Source organism: Salvelinus sp. IW2-2015, linkage group LG4q.1:29 (genome assembly GCF_002910315.2).
Source record: "Salvelinus sp. IW2-2015 linkage group LG4q.1:29, ASM291031v2, whole genome shotgun sequence".
Taxonomy (NCBI): domain Eukaryota; kingdom Metazoa; phylum Chordata; class Actinopteri; order Salmoniformes; family Salmonidae; genus Salvelinus; species Salvelinus sp. IW2-2015.
In genome coordinates, this window is record NC_036842.1 from 62,835,833 (window position 1) to 62,862,859 (window position 27,027).

Sequence of the window (27,027 nt, forward strand, 5' to 3'; positions counted from 1 at the left end):
ATCAAGAATGGTCCACCACCCAACGGACATCCAGCCAACCTGACACAACTGTGGAAAGCATAGTCAACATGGGCCAGCATCCCTGTGGAATGCTTTTAACAACTTTAACAACTAAATATTAGGAAGGTGTTCTTAATGTTTTGTACACTCAGTGTATGTTGTGACATTGGTGTAAAACCATAATCATCATCAAGTGATCCCCACCCTATTCCCTTTATAGTGCACTACTTTTGACCAGGGTACATAAGGTGCCATTTAGGATGCAGACTGTGTGTCTGTGAATGCCAGGTTAAGCAGTCTGAGGGCTGCACTGAGGCTGTCCGGGGTGAAGCAGCACTAAGGCTATCCGGTCTGAAGCAGCACTGAGACTGTCCGCGGTGAAGCAGCACTGAGGCTATTCCGGTCTGAAGCAGCACTGAGGCTGTCCGGGGTGAAGCAGCACTAAGGCTATCCGGTCTGAAGCAGCACTGAGACTGTCCGCAGTGAAGCAGCACTGAGGCTGTCCGGGTGAAGCAGCACTGAGGCTATCTGGAGTGAAGCAGCAGCAGCAATCATTTTTTTATATGTAAGTCAGCGGGACTCAACCAAAAAAACAAGTTTGTGTGGAAAGAAAGAAATACAGACGTGCATGCATGCGAGACAGCTCTATCCTATGCCCTTCCCACAGAATCTCCATTTGTTTCTCATTGTCACTCCTACCCTATTGTTGTAGAGAACCCTTAATCTGATTCATATCAGGAATGTATTCTGCTTGGCAGCCACTTTGTTGTAGTGTGCATTGTGAAGCACATGAAAACTCTAGGAGCCTTAATGCATCTAGCCGAAAGCAATTCCCTCTCTCTCTGTCAGGACCATTATTGTATCACAGTTTACAGAGTAATCTATCAGGCACACAACGCCCTGTTTAAGGACAGTGCTGTATTCCAGATGATGGTGTATTCTGTCAGGATGGTATTTTGGGTCACAGATTACCGCTCGCTCTTCCCAACACACCATGCATTGGTTGTTGGAACAAAGCCCTTTCAAAAACAAACTTTACACAACTCAGTCATTTAGGCTACAGAGGACAGAAGCAAAATGTTCTTCTAAAGGAGAGAAAGAAAGAAAAAGAAACAGAGAAAAAGAGGGAATGAAAAATATACCTGGGGTAACACAGCTAGTTTACAGACCTAACCCTATTCTGATGTTAAACCTCAAACGGCATCCTCAATGGGAGGGAACATGGCCTGTTGCTAAGCACCATGACATCCTGTTCTATGGCTGCTTTCCCCCTGTGATTACAACAGTTACACACTACTTACACGCTGATTAGCAGGATAGCAGGCTGCTGTAACTGCAGACCAGACCTCAGCCTCCCTCCCTCCCCAAGAACCCCTGTGGATCGTAGCGTTGCGGCTGTGCGGTGCACCGCGGAGAGGGAACATTCCCATTCCACAGGCATAAGACAACCCACAAAAGCCATTACCACAGACAGAGCACGGAATCAGGGATGTCCCACTGATCAGGGATCCCTGAAGAATTCTAATAATGAGCTGCCTTGAATATTCTTCTGCTTAAATAGTGTGGTGATTTTGTTGCAGGAGCAAATGGATAGCCACACTTCTCCAGTGATACTTTGAAACGGCCTCTACGAATAGTAAAGAGGTTTTTGGGATCCTTCTTCAAGGTGCATTGAAAGATTTGAGGAGGACAAATTGTTAAAAGCACACACACACACACACACACACACATACACATACACATACACATACACACACACACATACACATACACATACACATACACATACACATACACACACACACACACACACACACACACACACACAGAAAGATCACTGGCCATTCGGGTTTCATTTAATCATCTCAAGCAGCCATGCGGTCAGAAGGATGTATTCAATCTTTGTCGCCCGTTACCACTGAGCCCCTGCCCTGCTACTGATAAGACCCCAATACCTCTGAGTGCACAAAGTAACCAGCGGTGTGAGAGGATGGGGGAAATAACCACTAACTCAGACTGGCCCTGGTGTGTCATACACACACAGACAGAGTGTGTGTGTGCACGCGCGTGTGCGTGACCCTGGGTTCTTGTTTTGTGTTCTTGTGGTGTGTGTGTGTGTGTTCTTGTGTATATCGGAGAGAGAGACAAACAGACCCAGAGCCAGCCCCAGAACGAATTATAGAGCAAGGGAGCTCTGTTAATACACAGTGAAGGGATGACCAGGTCAGTAGAGGTCAAACCAGGGCAGTTCAGTGCAGGCCAGAGGAGAAACACATACACCCTCTGATTTAATTTAGCTGCCTGCTAGGGATTAGAGCCATACATTCACCAGCTGTCATATTGGGACTCATATCAGCTGACTGGATGATCCCATTGAGTTGACCTGCTGATAACAGTTTGACAGCTCTTTAATGTGGTGAACTCTAGCGCTACCCATTTCATATGATATGGGTCCATCACAATAACAATGTCCTCCCGCCTGTAACCTGACACAACTGTAGTTCAACAGACCATCAACAGGTGAAGGAGGGAGGAAGCAGCCACTCTGAAAACCACCCACTGAGAAAAAACTGGCTGAATCAACGTTGTTTCCACGTCATCGCAACAAAAGAAAATCAATGTGATGACGCTGAATCAACGTGGAAAACTGATTGGATTTGAAAAAGGAATCAACGTCAGGGAATTTTGTATTTCTTTTAACCCAAATTTCACCCAAATTTTAACCTCAATCCAATGATATTTGTTTCACGTTGAATTCACGTTAGTTGACACATCAACCAAGTTTTTTTCAAAACTAAACATTGAACTGATGTCTGTGTCCAGTGGGCAGAGATTGCTTTTAGGGCCATCATACAATGCATACAATGCATACTTCTTGTTTACTATGAAAATGGCCTGGCATATCTCTCTGTGCATTCCCCACTTGTTGCTGACAATGCATATTGATCTAATATGGGGATATAATGGGAGCAGGGGGTCAATATCAAACCTCATTAACATCACTTTGGAAATTACTTCCTATTTCTTTCCAACTTTTCCAATCATTCTATGCCAGCTGGCACTATGAGCCTGTTGGAAGCCAACGACCCTGAATTTATTGCCTTTGTTGAGATATCCACTCTATGTGCTGTCAATGACCACTGCCTGTGTGTCTGTCCCTGGCCTTCCTCTCCACATGTGAATAGGATATGGCGATTGGCTGCTCATCCTGCATTAATGTTAATAAGTGGAGTGAAGAGGAGAAAGAAAATCTCTCTCTCTCTCTCTCTCTCTTGCTCTCTGCTCACAGTGTACCGTCACACACTCATCATACTCATCTTTTTACACCTCCACCACCCCTCCTACTCGGCAGCCCACCATCCCCCCATCATCTGACAGACCACAGAAAAGAGAGATAAACTTACAGTGGTCCCGGACAGTCAGACAGAATGGCTTATGAATTTAAATGTGGTTTGATTTGGTTGGTCTGACAGAGAGACAGCCATGCAGGGAGAGAGTACAGCAGAGCAGCTGTTCATTTGTCCTAATGGAAAGTGCTTTGTGACATCTCTGTGGCACCATAGATTGAGCTGACAGCAAACACACAGTGCCATGTCACTTTAGTCCCTGAGGAGACAACACTATTCCCCTAAGGAGCTGTGACATCACAGCAGAGGGGCAGACTCTTAAAGGTACAGTACGTCTTTCTACAGACAGTGTTGTTCTTTCTCTTTCTGCCTGCTGGAATCATCTGACCTGACTTCACAAAAACAATTGAAAAGCCCCCAAAGAAAGATCCTATGCTTGAACTTGTATCATTATTACTCTAGTTTGATACATTACTTTTGATAGGATGATTAATTTGAACAGTGCATGCTTCTAATTCACATCTGGGTAGCTAGCAGTACGTTGAGAGAAAATATTCTCCTACATGCTAAAATATCATTATTCCCAGGCGCAAAATAAAAAAAGTATAAATCTTTCAGCAGTTCTCTCTTACCCAGTCAGCTTGCTTATGAAAGCTGCTTATCTCATCTGATTGATGTGCTTCCTTCAGACAGAATGAACACCTAAAATAGTTTGTGTGCAGACTCACTCACACGTGCGCACACACACGCATACACACACACACACACACACACACAAACACACCCTCTTTCTCTCCTACATACATGGGCCAAGGAAGTTAATGAGCATACCTGCACTATTATTACATTTGAAGAGCTCCAGCTCAAGCTGTTCCCATAGATACACTTCAGCTGAACATATGGTACATAAAACTGCCATTGCCTTTCAAATGTGATTAAGTTAACACAGTTAAATTGGCTCTAGCCATTGCATTTATCTAGAGAGTGAAATAACATCTATTCTCAACAACACTGCATCATATACTGTAGCCAAACAACAAACATTTACAAGCTGTACTTTATACTCTGAACAATATACCTGCTTTAGATGTACTGCTCAATAATAATCTATCCTCACTCTTAACTTCTTATGGCTGGGGGCAGTATTGAGTAGGTTGGATGAATAAGGTGCCCCGAGGTGCCCAGAGTAAACGGCCTGCTACTCAGTCCCAGTTGCTAATATATGCATATTATTAGTACATTTGGATAGAAAACACTCTGAAGTTTCTAAAACTGTTTGAATGATGTCTGTGAGTAAAACAGAACTCATATGGCAGGCAAAAACCTGAGAAAAAATCCAACCAGGAAGTGGGAAATCTGAGGTTTCAACTCATTCCCTATTGAAGATACAGTGGGATATGGGTCATGTTGCACTTCCTAAGGCTTCCAATAGATGTCAACAGTCTATAGAACCTTGTTTGATGCTTCTACTGTGAAGTGGGGCCGAATGAGAGGGGAATGAGTCAGAGGTCTGGCAGAATGCTTTGAGCTCGTGACGCTCGTTCACGTGAGAGCGACCTCTGTTCCATTTGCTTTTCTGAAGACAAAGGAATTCTCCGGTTGGAACATTATTGAAGATTTATGTTAAAAACATCCTAAAGATGGATTCTATACATCGTTTGACATGTTTCTACGGACTGTAACGGAACTTTTTGACATTTCGTCTACTCCTAGTGAACGCGCTTCGTGACTTTGGATTTGTTAACTTCTTAGCACCAGGGGTCATATTTTTTATATTTTTTCAAATAACGTACCCAACATAAACGGAAATTGTCTCTGGCCCAGATCGTAGAATATGCATATAATTTACAGATTAGGATAGAAAACACTCAAGTTTCCAAACCTGTCAAAATATTGTCTGTGAGAAAAACAATACTTATTCTGCAAGCGAAATCCTGAGAAAAAGTAACCCGGAAGTGATATTGTTTTAAATAAAACTTTGTTTCCTGGCCTGTCTAACCTCCATTTAAAGGGGTATCTTTTTCCAATTGCTTCCTCAGGATGTGACCAGGCTTTAGACATAGTTTCAGGCTTTTATTTTGAAAAATGAGCGAGATGTTTCAAAAGAGGTCAGGTATCCTCTGAATATTTCCTGCGCGCGCGGGAGGAGCTCACCATTTTCATTTTCTCTCTTAATGAATAGGTTATGCTCCGGTTTAAATATTATCGATTATGTTTGTTAAAGACAACCTGAGGTTTGATTATAAAAAACATTTTAAATGTTTCTACGACCATTTCGGATACTTTTGGGGATTTGTCGAACGGAACACGGCTTTTGTTTTTTCATCATAACGCGCAACCCGATGGCGTTTTTTTGTGATAAAAGTAATATTTATCGAACAAAAAGAAGTGGGAACACCCGAAGAAGTGGGAACAAGATTATCAAAGGTAAGCGATTCATTTGATTGCTTTTCTTACTTTCGTGACCAAGCTAGCCAAGCTAATATAAGGCTAAGCTGTTATAGCATTGAAAGCTACACTCACAAAAGCTTGGATTTGTTTCGCTGTAAAATATATTTTCAAAATCTGACACCATAGGTGGATTAACAACAAGCTGAGCTGTGTTTTGGTATATTTCACTTGTGATTGCATGATTATAAATATTTTTAGGAACATTTTTGAATTTGGCGCCCTGCAATTCAGCGGTTGTTTAGGAAAGTGAACCCGTATTCGGTATCCGTAGCGCAGAGAAGTTAACAAAACGTGCTAACAAAAGTAGCTATTTGGACATAAATGATGGACATTATCGAACAAAACAAACAATTATTGTGGAACTGGGATTCCTGGGAGTGCATTCTGATGAAGATCATCAAAGGTAAGTGAATGTTTATAATGTTATTTCTGACTTCTGTTAACTGCACAATATGGCGGATATCTTTTTGTCTTGATTGATCCCTGAGCGCCGTACTCAGATTATTGCATGGTTTGCTTTTACCATAACGCTTTTTTGAAATCTGACACAGCGGTTGCATTAAGGAGAAGTGGATCTAAAATTCCATGTATAACACTTGTATCTTTGATCAACGTTTATTATGAGTATTTCTGGATATTGATGTGGCTCTCTGCAAAATCACCAGATGTTTTTGGAACTACTGAGCATAACGTGCCAATGTATACTGAGATGTTTTTGTCACGTTCTGACCTTAGTTCCTTTTTTATGTCTCTATTTTGTTTTGGTCAGGGCGTGAGTTGGGGTGGGTATTCTATGTTTTGTTTTATGTTTTGTATTTCTGTGTTTGGCCTGGTATGGTTCCCAATCAGAGGCAGCTGTATATTGTTGTCTGTGATTGAGAGCCATACTTAGGTAGCCTGTTCCCACCTGTGTTTGTGGGTAGTTGTTTTCTGTTTTGTGTGTTGTCAACTTACAGAACTGTTTCGTCGTTTCGTTCACTCTCTTTGTTGTTTTTTGTATTTCAGTGTTCAGTTTTTATTTAATAAATCATGAACACGTACCACGCTGCACTTTGGTCCTCTTCTCCTTCTCCCGACGATATTCGTTACAGTTTTGATATAAATATGAACTTTAACGAACAAAACATACATGTATTGTGTAACATGAAGTCCTATGAGTGTCATCTGATGAAGATCATCAAAGGTTAGTGATTAATTTAATCTCTATTTCTGCTTTTTGTGACTCCTGAAAAATGGAAAAATGGCAGTGTTTTTCTGTGACTTGGCGGTGACCTAACATAATCGTTTGTGGTGCTTTCGCTGTAAAGCCTTTTTGAAATCGGACACTGTCGTGGGATTAACAACAAGATTACCTTTAAAATGGTATAAGATACATGTATGTTTGAGGAATTTTAATTATGAGATTTCTGTTGTTTGAATTTGGCGCCCTGCACTTTCACTGGCTGTTGTCATATCGATCCCATTAACGGGATCTCAGCCATAAGAAGTAACACCACTGACTCCCAAACACCCCTACAGCACGTCCACAAACACACCGCACACATACAGTACCAGCCAAAAGTTTGGACACACTTACTCATTCAAGAGTTTTTCTTTATATTTTACTATTTTCTACATTGTAGACTAATAGTGAAGACATCAAAACTATGAAATAACACATATGGAATCATGTAGTAACCAAAAAAGTTTTACTCAAATCAAAATACATTTTAGATTTTAGATTTTTCAAAGTAGCCACCCTTTGCCTTGATGACAGCTTTGCAAACTCTTGGCATTCTCTCAACCAGCTTCATGAGGTAGTCACCTGGAATGCATTTAAATTAACAGGTGTGCCTTGTTGAAAGTTCATTTGTGGACTTTCTTTCCTTCTTAATGCGTTTGAGCCAATCAGTTGTGTTGTGACAAGGTAGGCGTGGTATACAGAAGATAGCCCTATTTGAGAAAATTATGTACAAACTACTGCCAACTCTTTTCTTAAAAGCTCTTGAAGCTAGGGGGCAGAATTTTTATGTTTGGAAAAAATAACGTTTCCAATGTAAGCTGCCTTTTTCTTAGGCCCAGATGCTAGAATATGCATATAATTGACAGATTAGGATATAAAACACTCTAAAGTTTCCAAAACTGTCAAAATATTGTCTGTGAGTATAACACAACTGATTTTGCAGGCGAAAACCTGAGGAAATCCAACCCGGAAGTGCCTCTTATTTTGAAAAATATCATTGTTCCATTGCTTGCCATTCCTTCATTTAAAGGGATATCAACCAGATTCCTTTTCCTATGGCTTCCTCAGGGTGTGAACAGTCTTTAGGCATAGTTTCAAGATTTTATTCTGAAAAATGAGCGAGATTTATCAAAACGCGTCAGTGGATAGCTGAATGTCCTTCGATTAGTTCATGCGCGCGAAAGTTGTAGCTCAACATTTTCTTTATCTCTTTTATTGAATAGTTTACCGTCCAGTTGAAATATTATCGATTATTTATGTTAAAAACAACCTGAGGATTGATTATAAAAAACGTTTGACATGTTTCTACGAACTTCACGGATACTATTTGGAATTTTCGTCTGCCCTTCATGACCGCTCGAGCCTGTTGATTTCTGAACATAACGCACCAACCAAATGGAGGTTTTTGGATATAAAAATAATATTTATCAAACAAAAGGAACATTTATTGTGTAACTGGGAGTCTCGTGAGTGCAAACATCCGAAGATCATCAAAGGTAAGCGATTCATTTTATTACTTTTCTGACTTTCGTGACCAATCTACATTGCTGCTAGCTGTTCGTAATGTTTGTCTATTGATTGATAAACTCACAAACGCTTGGATTGCTTTCGCTGTAAAGCACACTTTCAAAATCTGACACGATAGGTGGATTAACAATAAACTAAGCTGTGTTTTGGTATATTTCACTTGTGATTTCATGAAAATAAATATTTTTAGTAATTTGTTTTGAATTTGGCGCTCTGCAATTCAGCGCGTTGTTTACGAAAATGACCCGTTAAAGGGATCCGTGCGCCAAGAGGTTTAATAACCTCACGGAAAGGACAGGCACACAAAGAAGAAGTTCTACATCACAGTAAATTATAACCTTACAACTAGGGTTGCAAAGCTACCGCTAATTTACCAAGGTTACCGGATGTCACACCCTGATCTGTTTCACCTGTCCTTGTGCTTGTCTCCACCTCCTCCAGGTGTCACCCATCTTCCCCATTATCCCCTAGTGTTTCTGTCTGTCTGTGCCAGATCGTCTTGTATGTTCCAAGTCAAACAGCGTGGTATTTGCCGTGCTCCTGCCTTTTCTATTCTCTTTCGCTAGTCGTCCTGGTTTTGACCCTTGCCTGTTTTCTGGACTCTGTACCACCTGCCTGACCATTCTGCCTGCCCTGACCTCGAGCCTGCCTGCCCCACTGTACCTCCTGGATTCTGAACTGGTTTTGACCTTGCCTTGTTGAGCAGACACATGCACATTTGTGGCCTCCTGGAGGTCATTTTGCAGGGCTCTGCAGTGCCCTCCTTGCACAAAGCAGAAGGCAGGGTAGCGTCCTGCTGCGGGTTGTTGCCCTCCTACGGCCTCCTCCACGTCTCCTGATGTACTGGCCTGTCTCCTGGTAGCGCCTCCATGCTCTGGACACTACGCTGACAGACACAGCAAACCTTCTTGCCACAGCTCGCATTGATGTACCATCATGGATGACGTGCACTACCGAGCCACTGTGGTGGGTTGTAGACTCCGTCTCAGCTACCACTAGAGTGAGAGCACCGCCAGCATTCAAAAGTGACCAAAACATCAGCCAGGAAGCATAGGAACTGAGAAGTGGTCTGTGGTCACCACCTGCAGAATCACTCCTTTATTGGGGGTGTCTTGCTAATGCCTATAATTTCCACCTTTTGTCTATTCCATTTGCACAACAGCATGTGAAATTTATTGTCAATCAGTGTTGCTTCCTAAGTGGATAGTTTGATTTCACAGAAGTGTGATTGACTTGGAGTTACATTTGTGTTTAAGTGTTCCCTTATTTTTTTGAGCAGTGTATATTGTATAAATAAAGTATTTGTGCAGAGTCAATGTGCAGGGTACAAGTAGTTGAGGTAATATGTACATGTAGGTAGGGGTAATAGTGAATAGGCAATAAAAATAGATAAACAGAGTAGCACTAGGTTATGTAAAGAGTGTGAAAGTCAGTGAATGTGTGAGTGTGTGTGTGTGGTGTCAATATGCCATGTGTGGTGTGTGTTGTGTGTGTGTGTTGTGTGTGTGTGTGTGTGTGTGTGTGTGTGTGTGTGTGTGTTGTGTGTGTGTTGTGTGTTTGTGTGTGTGTGTGTGGTGTGTGTGTGTGTTGTGTGTGTGTGTGTGGGTTGTGTGTGTGTGTGTGTGTGTGTGTGTGTGGTGGAGTGTAGTGTGTGGACAGAGTCAAGTGTGTGTGTATAGCGTCAGTGCAAGAGAGTCCGTGCAAAAAAGGGTCAAGGCAAAATAGTCTGGGTAGCCATTTGATTAACTGTTCAGCTGTTATTATGGTTTGAGGGTAGAAGCTGTTCAGGGGCCTTTTGATCACAGACTTGGTGCTCCAGTACTTGCCGTGCAGTAGCAGAGTGAACAGTCTATGGCTTGGGTGACTTTTCCGAGCCTTCCTCTGACACCGCCTGGTATAGAGGTCATGTAAGGCAGGGACATCGGCCCCAGTGATGTACTGGGCCATCCGCACCACCCTCTGTAGCACCTTGTCGCGCGGATGCCAAGCAGTCACCATACCAAGCGGTGATGCAGCCAGTCAAGAGATGGCGCTGCAGTAGACTTGAAACTTCATCTGAGAAGAGGCCAGCATGACGAGCTAGGCTCAGGTCCTCTCCTTCTTTCCTCTCCTTTCTCCTCAACTCTCCCCTTTGGCCCTACTTCCCCTCTCTCTCTCTTTCTCTCTCTCCTCATTCACTCACTTCTCTTCTACCCTTCACCTCTCTCTTCTTTGTGTAGAGTAAAAAATAACATAATTTCTTTAGGAATGTAGTGAAGTAAAAGTAGTCAAAAATATAAATACAGTGGGGCAAAAAAGTATTTAGTCAGCCACCAATTTTGCAAGTTCTCCCACTTAAAAAGATGAGAGAGGCCTGTAATTTTCATCATAGGTACACTTCAACTATGACAGACAAAATGAGAAAAAACAATTCCAGAAAATCACATTGTAGGATTTTTATGAATTATTTGCAAATTATGGTGGAAAATAAGTATTTGATCACCTACAAACAAGCAAGATTTCTGTCTCTCACAGACCTGTAACTTCTTCTTTGAGAGGCTCCTCTGTCCTCCACTCGTTACCTGTATTATGCACCTGTTTGAACTTGTTATCAGTATAAAAGACACCTGTCCACAACCTCAAACAGTCACACTCCAAACTCCACTATGGCCAAGACCAAAGAGCTGTCAAAGGACACCAGAAAACAAAATTGTAGACCTGCACCAGGCTGGAAGACTGAATCTGCAATAGGTAAGCAGCTTGGTTTTAAGAAATTAACTGTGGGAGCAATTATTAGGAAATGGAAGATATACAAGACCACTGATAATCTCCCTCGATCTGGGGCTCCACGCAGGATCTCACCCGCGGGGTCAAAATTATCACAAAAACGGTGAGCAAAAATCCCAGAACCACAGGGGGACCTAGTGAATGACCTGCAGAGAGCTGGGACCAAAGTAACAAGCCTACCATCAGTAACACACTACGCCGCCAGGCACTCAAATCCTGCAGTGCCAGACGTGCCCCCTGCTTAAGCCAGTACATGTCCAGGCCCGTCTGAAGTTTGCTAGAGAGCATTTGGATGATCCAGAAGAAGATTGGAGAATGTCATATGGTCAGATTGAAACCAAAATATAACATTTTTGGTAAAAAACTCAACTCGTCGTGTTTGGAGGACAAAGAATGCTGAGTTGCATCCAAAGAACACCATAACCTACTGTGAAGCATGGGGGTGGAAACATCATGCATTGGGGCTGTTTTTCTGCAAAGGGACCAGGACGACTGATCCGTGTAAAGGAAAGAATGTGAGAGGCCATGTATCTGAGATTTTGAGTGAAAACCTCCTTCCATCAGCAAGGACATTGAAGATGAAACGTGGCTGGGTCTTTCAGCATGACAAATGATCCCAGAACACACACCGCTTGCGGCAGCGAAAGGAGTGGCTCGTAAGGACAATTTGGCAAGTCCTGGAGTGGCTTCAGCCAGTCTCCAGATCTCAACCCCATAGAGAATCTTTGGAGGGAGTTGAAAGTCCGTGTTGCCCAGCAACAGACCCAAAACATCACTGCTCTAGAGGAGATCTGCATGGAGGAATGGGCCAAAATACCAGCAACAGTGTGTGAAAACCTTGTGAAGACTTACAGAAAACGTTTGACCTCTGTCATTGCCAACAAAGGGTATATAACAAAGTATTGAGATAAACTTTTGTTATTGACCAAATACTTATTTTCCACCATAATTTGCAATTTAATTCATAAAAAATCCTACAATGTGATTTTCTGGATTTTTTTCTTCTCATTTTGTCTGTCATAGTTGAAGTGTACCTATGATGAAAATTACAGGCCTCTCTCATCTTTTTAAGTGGGAGAACTTGCACAATTGGTGGCTGACTAAATACTTTTTTGCCCCACTGTAATAAAGTAAAGCACAGATACCCCAAAAAACTACTTAAGTAGTACTTTAAAGTATTTTTACATAAGTACTTTACACCACTGGCTACAGTTTTCCGCCATGTAGTGTAAAAGTGCTCAGTGGGAATGCCCTTAAGAGCTCCACTAAAAGAGTGACAATATGGAGGGAAGACAACAACCTTAATATGATTTAGTTTGAGATTTAGTCTAAACACCCTCTAGGCACACAGTATGTAAATTATGTTAGAAAAAAGTTCAGAAATAAAGCTTTTTGACTATCCACTTGCTGAAAAACTGTTATATTTTGAATGTCAGATAAGAATCAGCTATGGTTTAAGGCAATAACAGCAACTACAATATTTAACTGAATGAAAAGCCGACAGAGTTTGGGCCAACTGACCCCATACCGGAGATGACAACACGGAAATGGCCCTCAATGTTACATGCTTTGTGACAAAGGGAAAAGGCCTTAGGCAGACGTTAAAGGTATACTGACTGGATAATGAAAGGCTATTACAGTCCAACAATGTCAGATACTTACAGATACATTATTCATTTTACCTCACAGCCTCCAATCACGAATGGATGGCCTGTAGAGATGCTTAGTCACATCCCTTGTAATGTGAACTTGTGGAATCATCCAAATAAAATTTGTAACTTCATGAAAGGGTACAGAATGACTAAGTTGTTGGTGGTAGGTCTGTATTTGAAAACTAGAGAGAACCAAAAGGCTATGAGCTATTTGAATGGGGACCCTTCAGTGCTCCCTGAAGAGGCGTCTTCTGTTCTCCTCTCCATGCTTCAGACCTGAAGGACGAACAATCCACTCAAGTGTTCATACACTCTAGCCATTTTCAGGAGCTCCTATCATGCCACATACTGTCTGCATGCCAAATCATGTCCCCCCATACGTCACAATGGGATTCAATTAACTTTTAGCGTCCGTTGGTACGTCAATGGTGTGATGAGCTAATGCGTCACATTTTGGAGAACATTATAGCCAAGTGGATGTTCTTTTCATCTGTGCTATGTAAACAAAGTTGATTTCTGTGACAATTTTGGTGCTAAAACACATTTTGTTTAGCTTCAAATCAAATAAAATTTTATTTGTCACATACACATGGTTAGAAATGCTTGTGCTTCTAGTTCCGACAATGCAGTAATAACCAACGAGTAATCTAACCTAACAATTTCACAACAACTACCTTATACACACAAATGTAAAGGGATGAAGAATATGTACATCTACACCTGCATTGCTTGCTGTTTGGGGTTTTAGGCTGGGTTTCTGTACAGCACTTCGAGATATTAGCTGATGTACGAAGGGCTATATAAAATAAACTTGATTTGATGATTTGATTTGATGTACATAAAGATATATGAATGAGTGATGGTACAGAACGGCATAGGCAAGATGCAGTAGATGGTATCGAGTACAGTATATACATATGAGATGAGTAATGTAGGGTATATAAACATATAAAAGTGGCATTTGTTGAAAGTGGCTAGTGATACATGTATTACATAAAGATGGCAAGATGCAGTAGATGGTATAAAGTACAGTATATACATATGAGATGAGTAATGTAGGGTATGTAAACATTATATTAAGTGGCATTGTTTAAAGTGGCTAGTGATACATTTTTTACATCAATTTTTCCATTATTAAAGTGGCTGGAGTTGAGTCAGTATGTTGGCAGCAGCCACTCAATGTTAGTGGTGGCTGTTTAACAGTCTGATGGCCTTGAGATAGAAGCTGTTTTTCAGTCTCTCGGTCCCTGCTTTGATGCACCTGTACCGACCTCGCCTTCTGGATGATAGCGGGGTGAACAGACAGTGGCTAGGGTGTTGTTGTCCTTGATGATCTTTATGGCCTTCCTGTGACATCGGGTGGTGTAGGTGTCCTGGAGGGCAGGTAGTTTGCCCCCGGTGATGCGTTGTGCAGACCTCACTACCCTCTGGAGAGCCTTACGGTTGTGGGCGGAGCAGTTGCCGTACCAGGCGGCGATACAGCCCGACAGGATGCTCTCGATTGTGCATCTGTAAAAGTTTGTGAGTGCTTTTGGTGACAAGCCTAATTTCTTCAGTTACCTTAGCTTTCTTGGAAACAGGAACAATGGTGGCCCTCTTGAAGCATGTGGGAACAGCAGACTGGGATAAGGATTGATTGAATATGTCCGTAAACACACCAGCCAGCTGGTCTGCACATGCTCTGAGGACGCGGCTGGGGATGCCGTCTGGGCCTGCAGCCTTGCGAGGGTTAACACGTTTAAATGTTTTACTCACGTCGGCTGCAGTGAAGGAGAGTCCGCAGGTTTTGGTAGCGGGCCGTGTCAGTGGCACTGTATTATCCTCAAAGCGAGCAAAGAAGTTGTTTAGTCTATCTGGGAGCAAGACATCCTCGTCTGCGACGGGGCTGGTTTTCTTTTTGTAATCCGTGATTGACTGTAGACCCTGCCACATACCTCTTGTGTCTGAGCCGTTGAATTGCGACTCTACTTTGTCTCTATACTGACGCTTAGCTTGTTTGATTGCCTTGCGGAGGGAATCGCTACACTGTTTGTATTCGGTCATGGTTCCGGTCACCTTGCCCTGGTTAAAAGCAGTGGTTCGCGCTTTCAGTTTCGCGCGAATGCTGCCATCAATCCACGGTTTCTGGTTTGGGAATGTTTTAATAGTTGCTGTGGGTACGACATCGCCGATGCACTTGCTAATAAACTCGCTCACCGAATCAGTGTATTCGTCAATGTTGTTGTTTGACGCAATGCGGAACATATCCCAATCCACGTGATCGAAGCAATCTTAAAGCGTGGAATCAGATTGGTCGGACCAGCGTTGAACAGACCTGAGCGTGGGAGCTTCCTGTTTTAGTCTCTGTCTATAGGCAGGGAGCAACAAAATGGAGTCGTGGTCAGCTTTTCCAAAAGGAGGGCAGGGGAAGGCCTTATATGCGTCGCGGAAGTTAGAATAACAATGATCTAGGGTTTTACCAGCCCTGGTAGCACAATCGATATGCTGATATAATTTAGTGAGTCTTGTTTTCAGATTAGCCTTGTTAAAATCCCCAGCTACAATGAATGCAGCCTCAGGATATGTGGTTTCCAGTTTACATAGAGTCAAATAAAGTTTGTTCAGGCACATCGATGTGTCTGCTTGGGGGGGGAATATATGCGGCTGTGATTAAAATCGAAGAGAATTCTCTTGGTAGATAATGCGGTCACGTTTGATTGTGAGGAGTTCTAAGTCAGGTGAACAGAAGGACTTGAGTTCCTGTATGTTGTTATGATCACACCACGTCTCGTTAATCATAAGGCATACSCCCCCGCCCCTCTTCRTACCAGAAAGATGCTTGTTTCTGTRGGCGCGATGCGTGAAGAAACCAGGTGGCTGTACCGWCTCCGATAGCGTSTCTCGAGTGAGCCATGTTTCCYTGAAGCAAAGAACGTTACAGTCTCTTATGTCTCTCTGGAATGCTACCCTTGCTCGGATTTCATCAACCTTGTTGTCAAGAGACTGGACATTGGCGAGTAGTATGCTCAGGAGTGGTGCGCGATGTGCCCGTCTCCGGAGCCTGACCAGAAGACCGCTTCGTCTGCCCCTTTTACGGCATCGTTGTTTTGCTTCGCCGGCTGGGATCCGATCCATTGTCCTGGGTGGTGGGCAAAACAGAGGATCCGCTTCGGGAAAGTCTTATTCCTGGTCGTAATGATGGTGAATTGACGTTGCTCTTATATCCAGTTGTTCCTCCCGACTGTATGTAATAAAACCTAAGATTACCTGGGGTACCAATGTAAAAAATAACACGTAAAAAAACAAAATACTGCAAAGTTTCCTAGGAACAAGAACCGAGACGGCCATCTCTGTCGGTGCCGGAAGCTTAATCATCCCTTTATGTCTGTCTGAGAGTCTGGTAAAATGAGAGGTTAACTATTCATCTCAACATCTAAATGACATGATGAGATCCATGGATTGCAGATCTCTTCCGACACTGTAGGTTTTAAATAATTGTTATACACCACATGGTCTCCTACCATGACCAATGGACTCTCATGCCAAATTGCTTCTCTTGTCTGAATATGATAGAGAAAGGGAAGGCTAAGCCAAATGTATTGACTCTCTTATCTACCTTGATAGGAGAGGAAAATACCAAATCTGATGTATTTGGATATCTTTGTCAGCACAAAGGATTCAGGCAGAAACAAAGAAGGCATTTGAAGTGGTCCTAACCCCAGGTTCCCTCCTGCCCCCTCTCTATCACTCTCTTCCCTCACACAGACACAGCCCATTTCACCCCAGCAACAGACAGACATTCCCAGCCAAACATATCTCTGAGCTAGTGGAGCAATCATGCAGCCCAGTTCTAATCCCTGACACACGTGTGGCAGCCTTCAGTGAGACACAGCCCAGCCCTGATAGAGAGCCCAGCCTGGCCCTGGGTTGGACAGACCTCCATGTCTCAGCCATCACTATTAATATCATTATCATTTGGACGGCGGGCATATTCTCCTGTCACCACAGGGGAGCGAGGGCATGGATTGGCTGTCAGTCTCCCTGAGTGGCAAGACTGATAAGCCAGATCAGTGGCTGCTATGGGACAATGGAACGGGCTAGTCAGAAATTAGATGCCAGTTATCATCCAGGGCCAGAGGGGGGGTGAGATGGGAGTGGGGGGTGGCAGGTGTACATTTTCCCCTTGTACCAGGCAGCAGTGTCACCAGCCTCTTCTTTCTGTGTCACCACAGGCTTTAGTTAGAGAGACATCAGGACAAGTAGAGTGTCACGTTCGCTAGAATAAATGTCGGACCAAGGCGCAGCTGATGTTGAGTTCCACATATTTATTAGAAAGTGAAACTAAACAAAGACAAAAACAAATAAACAATAAACAAACAACGAACCGCGACTACAGAGTTGCTACGTGCACTAACTCAAAACAATATCCCATAAAACACAGGTGGAAAAAGGCTACCTAAATATGATCCCCAATTAGAGGACAACGATTTACAGCTGCTCTAATTGGGATCATACCAATCACCAACATAGAAATTATAACCCAGAACCGCGACATAGAAATAACTAACTAGAACAACCCCCAGTCACGCCCTGACCTACTATACAAGAAAAACAAAGGCTCTCTATGGTCAGGGCGTGACAGTATCCCCCCCCCCCCAAAGGTGCGGACTCCGGCCGCAAACCTAAACCAAATGGGGAGGGTAGGGGGGTGATTAGTGTCGGTGGCGCTCTGGTGCGGGACGAAGAACCCGCCATCCCGTGGATCCAGCCATGGACCGGGGCTGAACACCGGTGCCTGGACGGACCCTCGGTGTCAAGGAAGGCCTCCTGCCATGGAGCGGAACTGGACACCAGATTGGACTGGACATCAGTGCAGAGGAAGGCTCCTGCCATGGAGCAGGACTGGACGCCGTATCTGGACTGAGTACGCGGCAGGAGAAAGCTCCTGCCATGGAGCAGACTGGACGCCGTGCCTGGACTGGGCATCGGCGGCGGGGAAGGCTCCCGCCATGGAGCGGGACTGGACGCTGTGCCTGAACTGGCACAACGCAGAGAAGACTTCTGGCCTTGGAGCTGGACTGGACGCCGTGCTTAGACTGGGCATCGGCGCAGGGGAAGACTCCGGCCATGGAGCTGGAGGTTCCGGGACTGTGAACCGTTCAGGAGGTTCCGGACTGTGAACAGTCTCAGGAGGTTCCGGACTGTGACCGTCATGGATGTTCCGGACTGTGGACCGTCGTTGGAGGTTCCGGACTGTGGACCGTCGTTGGAAGTTCGGACAGGGACCGCGTTGGAGGTCCAGTTTGTGAAATGGCCCGGAAGCTCTGGACTGGGAACTGTTGCTGGAACTCTGGACTGGGAACTGTCGCCGGAAGCTCTGGACTGGGAACCGTCGCCGGAAGCTCGGACTGGGAACTGTCGCAGAAGCTCTGAACTGGAACTGCTCGCCGGAATTCTTCTGGACTGGGAACTGTCGCCGGAAGCTCTGGACTGGGAACCGTCGCCGGAAGCTCTGGACTGGGAACTGTGGCCGGAAGCTCTGGACTGGTAACTATCGCCGGAAGCTCTGGACTGGGGATCGTCGCAGGAAGCCTGGTGTGTGGGGCCAGCACTGGTGGTACCGGACTGGTGACACGCACCTCAGAGCGAGCGCGAGGAGCAGGCACAGGACGTACCGGACTGGGGAGGTGCACTGGAGGCCTGATGCGTGGGGTCGGTACAGGTGGCACCGGACTGGTGACACAGACCTCAGGGAGAGTGCGGGGAGCAGGCACAGGACGCACCTGACTGGGAAGACGCACTGGAAGCCTAGTGCGTGGAGCCGGCACAGGTGGCGCCAGACTGGTGACACGCACTTCAGTGCGAGTGTGCGGAGCAGGCACAGGACGTACCGGACTGGGGAGGCGCACTGGAGGACTGGTGCGTGGAGCTGGCACAGGACGTACTGGCTGTGGAGGCGTACTGGAGACCTGGTGCGTATAGCCGGCATCAATGGTACCGGTTCGATGACACACTTCGCACGGCAAGTGCGAGGAGCTGGCACAGGACGTACTGGGCTGTGAAGGTGCACTGGAGACCTGGTGTGTATAGCCGGCATCAATTGTACCGGAACTTTAACACACTTTGCACGGCAAGTGCGAGGAGCTGGCACAAGGCGTACTGTGCTGTGAAGACGCACTGGAGACCTGGTGCGTATAGCCGGCCTCAATTGTACCGGAACTTTAACACACTTCTCAGGACGAGTACGGGGAGCTGACTCAGGTGGCATTAAACTAATTACACGCTCCTTAGGGCAACTGTTGTGCATCTTCCACCAACTTAACTCTCTCCACTCTTTCTCCTCCAATACCTCCATCCACTCTCCGACGGTCTCTGACTCTCTCCTTTCACTCTCCTCCAGTTTCTCCCTCTTCTCCCAGACTGGCTCATGTTCACTCCTCGGCCCCGCCGACCACTCCATGTGCACCCCCCCCAAAAAAATATTTTGGGCTGTCTTTTGGGCTTTCTCAGTGGCCGCGAACCCCGGCGTCGTCGCTGTCCTCCCTTCTCTCCTTGCGTCTCCCGCCAAGGAAGGCGATCCAGTCCTGCCAGGATTTCTTCCCAAGTCCAGGATATTTTCTCCTTGATCTCTTCCAAAATCCAGGATGCCATCTCCTCCTGGGCACGCTGCTTGGTCCTGGTGTGATGGAATATTCTGTCACGTTCGCTAGAATAAATGTCGGACCAAGGCGCAGCTGATGTTGAGTTCCACATATTTAATAGAAAGTGAAACTAAGCAAAGACAAAAACAAATAAACAATAAACTAACAACGAACCGTGACTACAGAGTTGCTACGTGCACTAACTCAAAACAATATCCCATAAAACACAGGTGGAAAAAGGCTACCTAAATATGATCCCCAATTAGAGACAACGATTACCTACTATACCATAGAAAAACAAAGGCTCTCTATGGTCAGGGCGTGACATTGAGATTATTTCATGGGGGCTGATACTGAATGTATAACCTTTCCTTATTTGTGTTTTATTTGTGTTTTAGTGGTGTGGATCAGTGGTCAATGCTGTATTGGAGTAGCAGTTAGACAAGGGGTCAAACAGTGATCAAGGCTGACATGTATAGTGAAAGGGATAGTCAGAGTCCCCTGGTCAGTAAACAGCATTGGTCAATAAACACACAGACAATACCCAATTACATACACTGTGTGGAGTAGCTAGTTGTGGTATTGGTTGGTGCTCTATTTTTACACTATGCGGCCCAAATAGGATTCAAGGTTCAACAGAAGTATCTGTCAAATGTGATGCTTAGATATTAGCACAGTATTAGGTTACAGAATACATACATAATGTAAGACAATATAAGCCTGTGGTGTATTGCTGTTGGTTTTCATCAGGAGTGGTATTAATCTCCTACTATCAAGCATACATATTAATTCTTTAAATGAATCTGATACCAGGCGATTCCCAATCATCTTTGCTTGTTTCCACCCTTATAAAAATTGGATTAGTTAATCATTGTGGAGCCCAATCCCCTAAAGATGCTTCACAGAATGCAATAAATTCCCAAGTATGAAAGAGTAACTTAGTCTAAGATGAAAAAAGTTTGGATTACACAGAGTCCTCAGAGAACCTTTCTAAAGAGAATATTAGTGCAGCTCGACAGAATCATGAGTGTGTGGAGAATCTGTACGCACCCACCAATGGCCATTACATGGTCTAAGTAAACCAGGAACACTATGATAGGTTTACCACTGACTCACTGTAACATACGGTAGACTTTCCATCGTTAATAGACATAAAACAAGTCTGTTCTATGATGAACCCAGCCTGCCTTCCAGCTACAGGAGACAGCACCTGTGTGAGTCAATTTCACTCAGAATCTCTAATGAGTTAGAATCTATCTGATCTTGGTAACTGCATTTCAGGGGGATGTTTCACACTGTGTAAGAGAGAAAAACAGAGGAAAAAACTAATCCAACTGAACGTCGTCTTTTGAATGGTGTCTACAGAGCAGTAGAGGATGTGTGATCCCTTACAAGCCATGTTTGTCTTTGTGGAGCTCTATTATATCTCACTACTCTAAAGTCTATTTCAACGGCATGGGGGGAGGCAGGGTACATTGTGAAGGCACATCTTCAAGTAGACTACAGTGTTGTGGAGTCATGCCAACGCTTTATCAGCACCTATGCGTTCTGGAGGGTAGGCAGCCTAGCTCTTCTCCGCTTGATGAATAATGAAAGGTAAACCAGAACATGTCTTCCTCTCTGCTTGAATGCAGCACGTACAGGAGATGCTTATATTTTCTATTAAAAAATATGTTGATCGACAGTTTTCAGTTGGAAAACATTCAATATAATATCCAGAAGGATCTCTACTTGGGTACACTGGTTGAATCAATGTTGTTTCCACGTCGTTTCAATGAAGTGACGTTGAACCAACATGGAATAGACATTGAATTGACATCTGTGCCCAGTGGGATCTATTATTTTAAAAAGGTTTTTCAAGAGAGTGGAATTCAAGTGGAATTCAATATCTATGAATGTGCTCACATTCACATAACCATGCCCACTCATGGACACCCACACACACAATAGTATGAAGTCAAAAGAGATGATTCATGATTCCAGGTTAGAGGCTGCTGAGCAGGTTGAGGACTTTAAGCTTAGCGACTTAAATGGCTATGTTAAAAAAAAGGAAAAAAATTCTCCACGCTGTTTAACGGATCCCAGAAGAAAGATGGGAGACATTAAGTGAGGACAGGGACGGAGTGCACTCAGCATGGCCCCAGCATGCCTCCTCAGCCGGAACATTTCAGTGTGAAGATCCACTTCTTACAACGCTTCCCTGACACCGCAATGCATCATGGGAGCCAGCCTGGCGGAAGTTCGAGGTGATGTGTCGCCAACCCTGACAACAGCGCCGGGCATTTCCATTAAAAACCACACAACTCAACATTACGACCTCTGCTTAAGGGCCTAATGCCTTTTCCTTCACCTCAAGAAAAAGAAAAAACGCAACAGTTGCAGTTTTTGACAACTGCATCATGAGTTTGTACAAACAGGCAAATAGGTTAAGTTTGTTAAGTGCAGTTTTCTGTGTGCACTAAAATTCTGAAAAATAGAGATAGTGTGGCTGGTGGGTAATGAGGTTGATAAAGTAAGTTCAATCAGTAAGGCGGTCTGAATGGCTTGCTCCTTCTTCCCGTAAGCATAACATATTCACATTGTTTCCTTTCCATGGGCGCAGCGGGAATTTATATCCGTTGTTGAAATGTTCTCATCAACAGCACAGCGTCATGTCACTTTTACTATATCAATTAGCCACGTGCAGAATGTCAATCACCTATTACCCTATGGCCAATGAGCACAGCTGAATAATGCAACTTTACCGCTTGCTAAACAACTCATGGGCATACCTGGGCAATAAGGACCTTGCCTCTCTTCCCACCAATTGTTACTCACCAATGGTTCTCTCACTTGTGTCTTACAGCAAAAGGTTCACAGCAGACTCATCCACATCCTCTCTGTTCAGATACATTGACATGCCTTTGCTTATCGTGGCTAATTGCGTAGGTTACTTTTGTTGTCTTTGTTGTAGCTTTACCTTAAAGTGGTGCTTTGTAATAGCACTGTTATTTTATCAAATCATTTTTTCAGCGGGGAATATTTCATTCATGATGCTTGAGCTCAGTATGCATATTTTCTCATCACTCTAGGCACTTTCATAAATGTTAATTCATTGGCGGTCATACCACAACTACTGTTAGCAATCAGATATCTCCCTTCATGCTTGTATCTTCCAAAAAGCATGATTAGACTGGTCGGCTATCAGTCTACCCCACACAATGTCAAAGTCACTAGCGTGATTATCGTTCATTGGTTGTCGCACAGTCATGCCACTGATAGCTTGTGCCAGGCGTAACTTCTATAACAAGCTCTTGTCAGTAAACGTGTCGTTGCTGAACATCATGCCTCTTGTCTTTGAAGTCTCGTCGTTAACAGCCGAAGTAGTTGCAGCGCGAGCTGTGCTGCTTTCCACATCTGGGGCCAGTGCTCCAAGCTTCAAGATTACTTGAGTGCTCAGTCAACGATTTTCGATTTCCATACTGCCTTGAGTTAATGATTTGTCAAATCTTATATTCATTCAGAAAGCATTGCGCGCTCTAGTGCTTTCACTTTCAAAAGGGTGAGCTAACATCAGGATCATGCTAACTCATAGCTGTTCTCTTCAACGTTGGCTCCACATAGGGCTTATTTCATCACTCTCCTATATGTTCTTTGTACATGCTCACTAAGAACTGCTCTCTTCTGACCAATGGGAATAAATCTTGTGATGTACTTAAATGAAGGACTCGTTTCTCTCAGATTCAGATCAACTTTATTATCCCACCAGGGGAAAAATTCATTTGGTCATGTGCTTAAAAAGACAGTACATAAAACATGAAATCACAGAAACTACACTAAATAATTCACTCAAAGTGCTATAGCTACACATTTAAAGTGAAAGTGTAATATGATGTATACTGGAGGGACCAACAGACTATCTATCATACAACCTAATGGCTGTTGGAATAAAATAATCCCCATATCTGTTTTAATTTTCTTTTGAAGAAGTCTCTTTCCCCTTGTCCAGCTGCTGCTGTGATTGAATTTTGATTGAAGGGGTGAGTACTGTCCTGTAAAATGCTTTCACGTTTTAGGAGGATGCGTTTTGTGTACAAGTTGGAGGCTGATTCTTGATCTATACCAATTATCCTTCCCGCCGTCTTAATCAAGCACTGAAGCTTGACTTGGTCTTGCACTCGCATGTTTCCGAACGCGCATATCAGACCAAAGGACAGCACACTCTGCAGAACAGATTTATAGAACATTTGTAAGATATGACGGTCGACATTAAAATGGTTCAGTTTGTGAAAAAAAAACATTTGTTGAAATGTCTTTATCTTTGCAAAGGCACAGTCATTGAAGTTCAGTTTATTATCTATTTTGATATTTCTCAATTGCGCCTTACAGCAAAAGGCTCACAGCCGACCCTCCACTTCCCCAACGCCACCAGCTGATCATCGGATCCTCTTTCTCACAGATGGGGGAGTGGTTTTGATGCCAGCTACCCCGCATACGGCTACCGGCATCACAGCATCTGGCTCAGAGGATCATCCCTCGGGGACGAGGCCCTTCCCCAAACTATTTTAATTCATTTTCATACTTTCATTTTGTCTTTGTTGTGCATTCAGTTAGCCTGTCCTCGATTGTATCGGGTTACGGGTGCTATACAGCGTTTCTACTAGAGCCTTGAGGCTGAACTGACAAAGGAAACCAACACCATGATCATAGCAGCGTAAACTCACAGACACATTCCCTTATCTCCCTTGTGCATCCATACCACCTGACTACTGTGATGTGTTGTTCATTACATGTGAACACACACACACACACTCACTAACTCACGCACTCACTAACTCACACATTCACTCACACGCACTCACACGCACTCACACGCTCTCACACACACATACACACACGCACAGGCCAGCGACTGATGTGCGCTGAGCCTTTCCTAGGGCAGGCTTCGAGAATTATAACACAATCATTTTAAATGGAAAAGCAGAGGTCAGGGAGGATAACTGGTTGATTGCTGGTATGTGTGTGTGTTTACGTGTGTGAAACCTACTCCATCACCTGTATGTGAATCACGCCCGTCACCAGCTGCGTCTGCGATTACAGTGATAGATGTGACTGGGGCTGTTTTTCTCCAAGGTCTGTCTATCTGACTGAGGAGTGATGGTCTCTGCTGGGACTGCTGGGACTGGAGGACTACAAGGACTGGTGAACCTGCCTGCAGAACAGGAGCACTAGAAAGGGACCCCACAGAGGGAGCATGATAAGAACTGGTAGCAGTGGTCCCATCTCAAGACCTCACTATTTACTTTTACTAGTCTGTATGACAACTTCATCTGGTCATCATTACACTGAGTTTATTTGACATTTATCCACCTTTGGACAACAATGAGGACAGGGGCCAAGTGACAGAGGACAGGGAATAGGGGTGCGGGGAACAGGCAGCGGTGCATTTACTCACCAGTGAGTGGGTGAACTCTGGGGCGTGGTCGTTCTTGTCTGTGATGGTGATGGTTGCCGTGGCTGTTCCGGTCAGTCCCACGTCTCTTCCCTTCATGTCTTGGGCTACAATCTCCAGTTCGTACTGCGTGGTGGGCAGCGTCTGGAGGGGCACACACACAGAGTCATAAAGCCTGTCATTATCAACCATTCATTTCAGGGGTTATACACAACACAATCATCATCAGACACAGGATTCGTTGAGGGAGATCAAATGAATCCACTGAATACAAAATGCTAACAAATTATTGACTGACTGACTGAGAAAAAAGCAATTAAGATGTAGTTGAGACTGCATGATTGTGACGTTGGTGTGGATTCATTTCAGAGCAAGCGTATTATAGACCTTCTCAGAACCAAGTAGAGTTGCTAGTGTGGTTTCCTGTCTGTGGGTGGTAGTGCAGTACTCTGTGGGTGGTAGTGCAGTACTCTGTGGGTGGTAGTGCAGTACTCTGGGGGTGGTAGTGCAGTACTCTGTGGGTGGTAGTGCAGTACTCTGTGGGTGGTAGTGCAGTACTCTGGGGGTGGTAGTGCAGTACTCTGTGGCTGGTAGTGCAGTACTCTGTGGGTGGTAGTGCAGTACTCTGGGGTGGTAGTGCAGACTCTGTGGGGTGGTAGTGCAGTACTCTGTGGGTGTAGTGCAGTACTCTGGGGGTGGTAGTGCAGTACTCTGGGGGTGGTAGTGCAGTACTCTGGGGGTGGTAGTGCAGTACTCTGGGGGTGACTGTACATCTCAAACATGGCAACCTTTTCCTAATATACATTTAAATAGAACTAAGCAGATGTCAAGTGTCTGTTATAATCTAAGCGCATCACATTATAGAAATCAACACACACCCACATCATCTCTTGAAAAAGTCAGGCATCCAGGTCTTGTGTAAACCAGATGAAACAATGTACAGTCTGTGTAGAACACCTTTCAGCACACATGATTGCAAATAGATGTATGGAAGTATGACAGAAAGTAGTTTATGTTTATACTTTTTGAAATAGCCAGGGGGGTGGGTCGTTTCAATGTGTCTCCTTCAATGACCCAGAAGACATAAAGTTAAGGTTTGTATGCTTGGCAGACATGAAAGCGTTAACATTTTTCTTTACATTTTCTGTAGACTCCCAGCTTTCATTTGTTTAACTAGGCAAGTCAGTTAAGAACAAGTTCTTATTTACAATGACGACCTAGGAACAGTGGATTAACTGCCTTGTTCAGGGGCAGAACAACATATATGTACCTTGTCAGCTCGGGGATTCAATCTAGCAACCTTGCGGTTCCTGGCCCAACGCTCTAACCACTCGGCTACCTGCCACCCTCATGATGAGCTACATTAAAAGAAAAGGGATACTCTTTGGAGCTTGGCTTTCCCACGTAATTCTAAGGCGAGCGAAGGCAGTGGGGAGGGACCCTGGAGGACAGACGCTGGCCAGGCATTAGAATAAATTGGAGAAGTGTAGTGTGATTGAGGTACAGGTTAAAAGTCCAGTTCAATTTGGGATATGAAGCTGTGCATACAGCATAGATTATTTAGTTGCAACTTTACAAAGCAAAGTGTATTCATCATTTTCAGAATCACAATACTAATTTGTTCTAATATGTCATTCATCTGTTTCACTAAACACTCCAGAAGCCCACTCCTGCATCTCCTCTCTCTCCTACCCACAATGCACCACACCCTCCCATCTTCATCTCCCTTCCCTGCCAGCTCAGAACACCACAGCACATCAGTCACTTAAAGGCACTATGAGATGAAGCTATACAATCTATTCACATAAATGTTTCAAAGCAAAGAACATCATCACTATACTATTTCATTCATATTCATTCTGTAATGGAATTGAGAGTCATGAGATGGGGAAATAGAACTACTAATACTAGCTCTAATTGGCCATTTGTGTAACGACCCCGCCCCCGTCCCCAACCCTGACCAACCCCTCTCCTGTCTCTGCTTTTCCACTGGTCTCATTAGAGATGCTCT

At 44.2% G+C, this 27,027-nt stretch overlaps 1 protein-coding gene across 1 annotated transcript in view; it reads right to left on the reverse strand.

Moving 5' to 3' along the window:
* Positions 1-27,027, reverse strand: part of cdh13 (cadherin 13, H-cadherin (heart)) — a 526,099-nt gene that overhangs the window by 96,101 nt on the left and 402,971 nt on the right. The window contains exon 8 of the mRNA XM_023985362.1: positions 25,020-25,160. Within this exon, the coding sequence (XP_023841130.1) occupies positions 25,020-25,160 (141 nt within the window). The remainder of the gene's footprint in view (positions 1-25,019; positions 25,161-27,027) is intronic.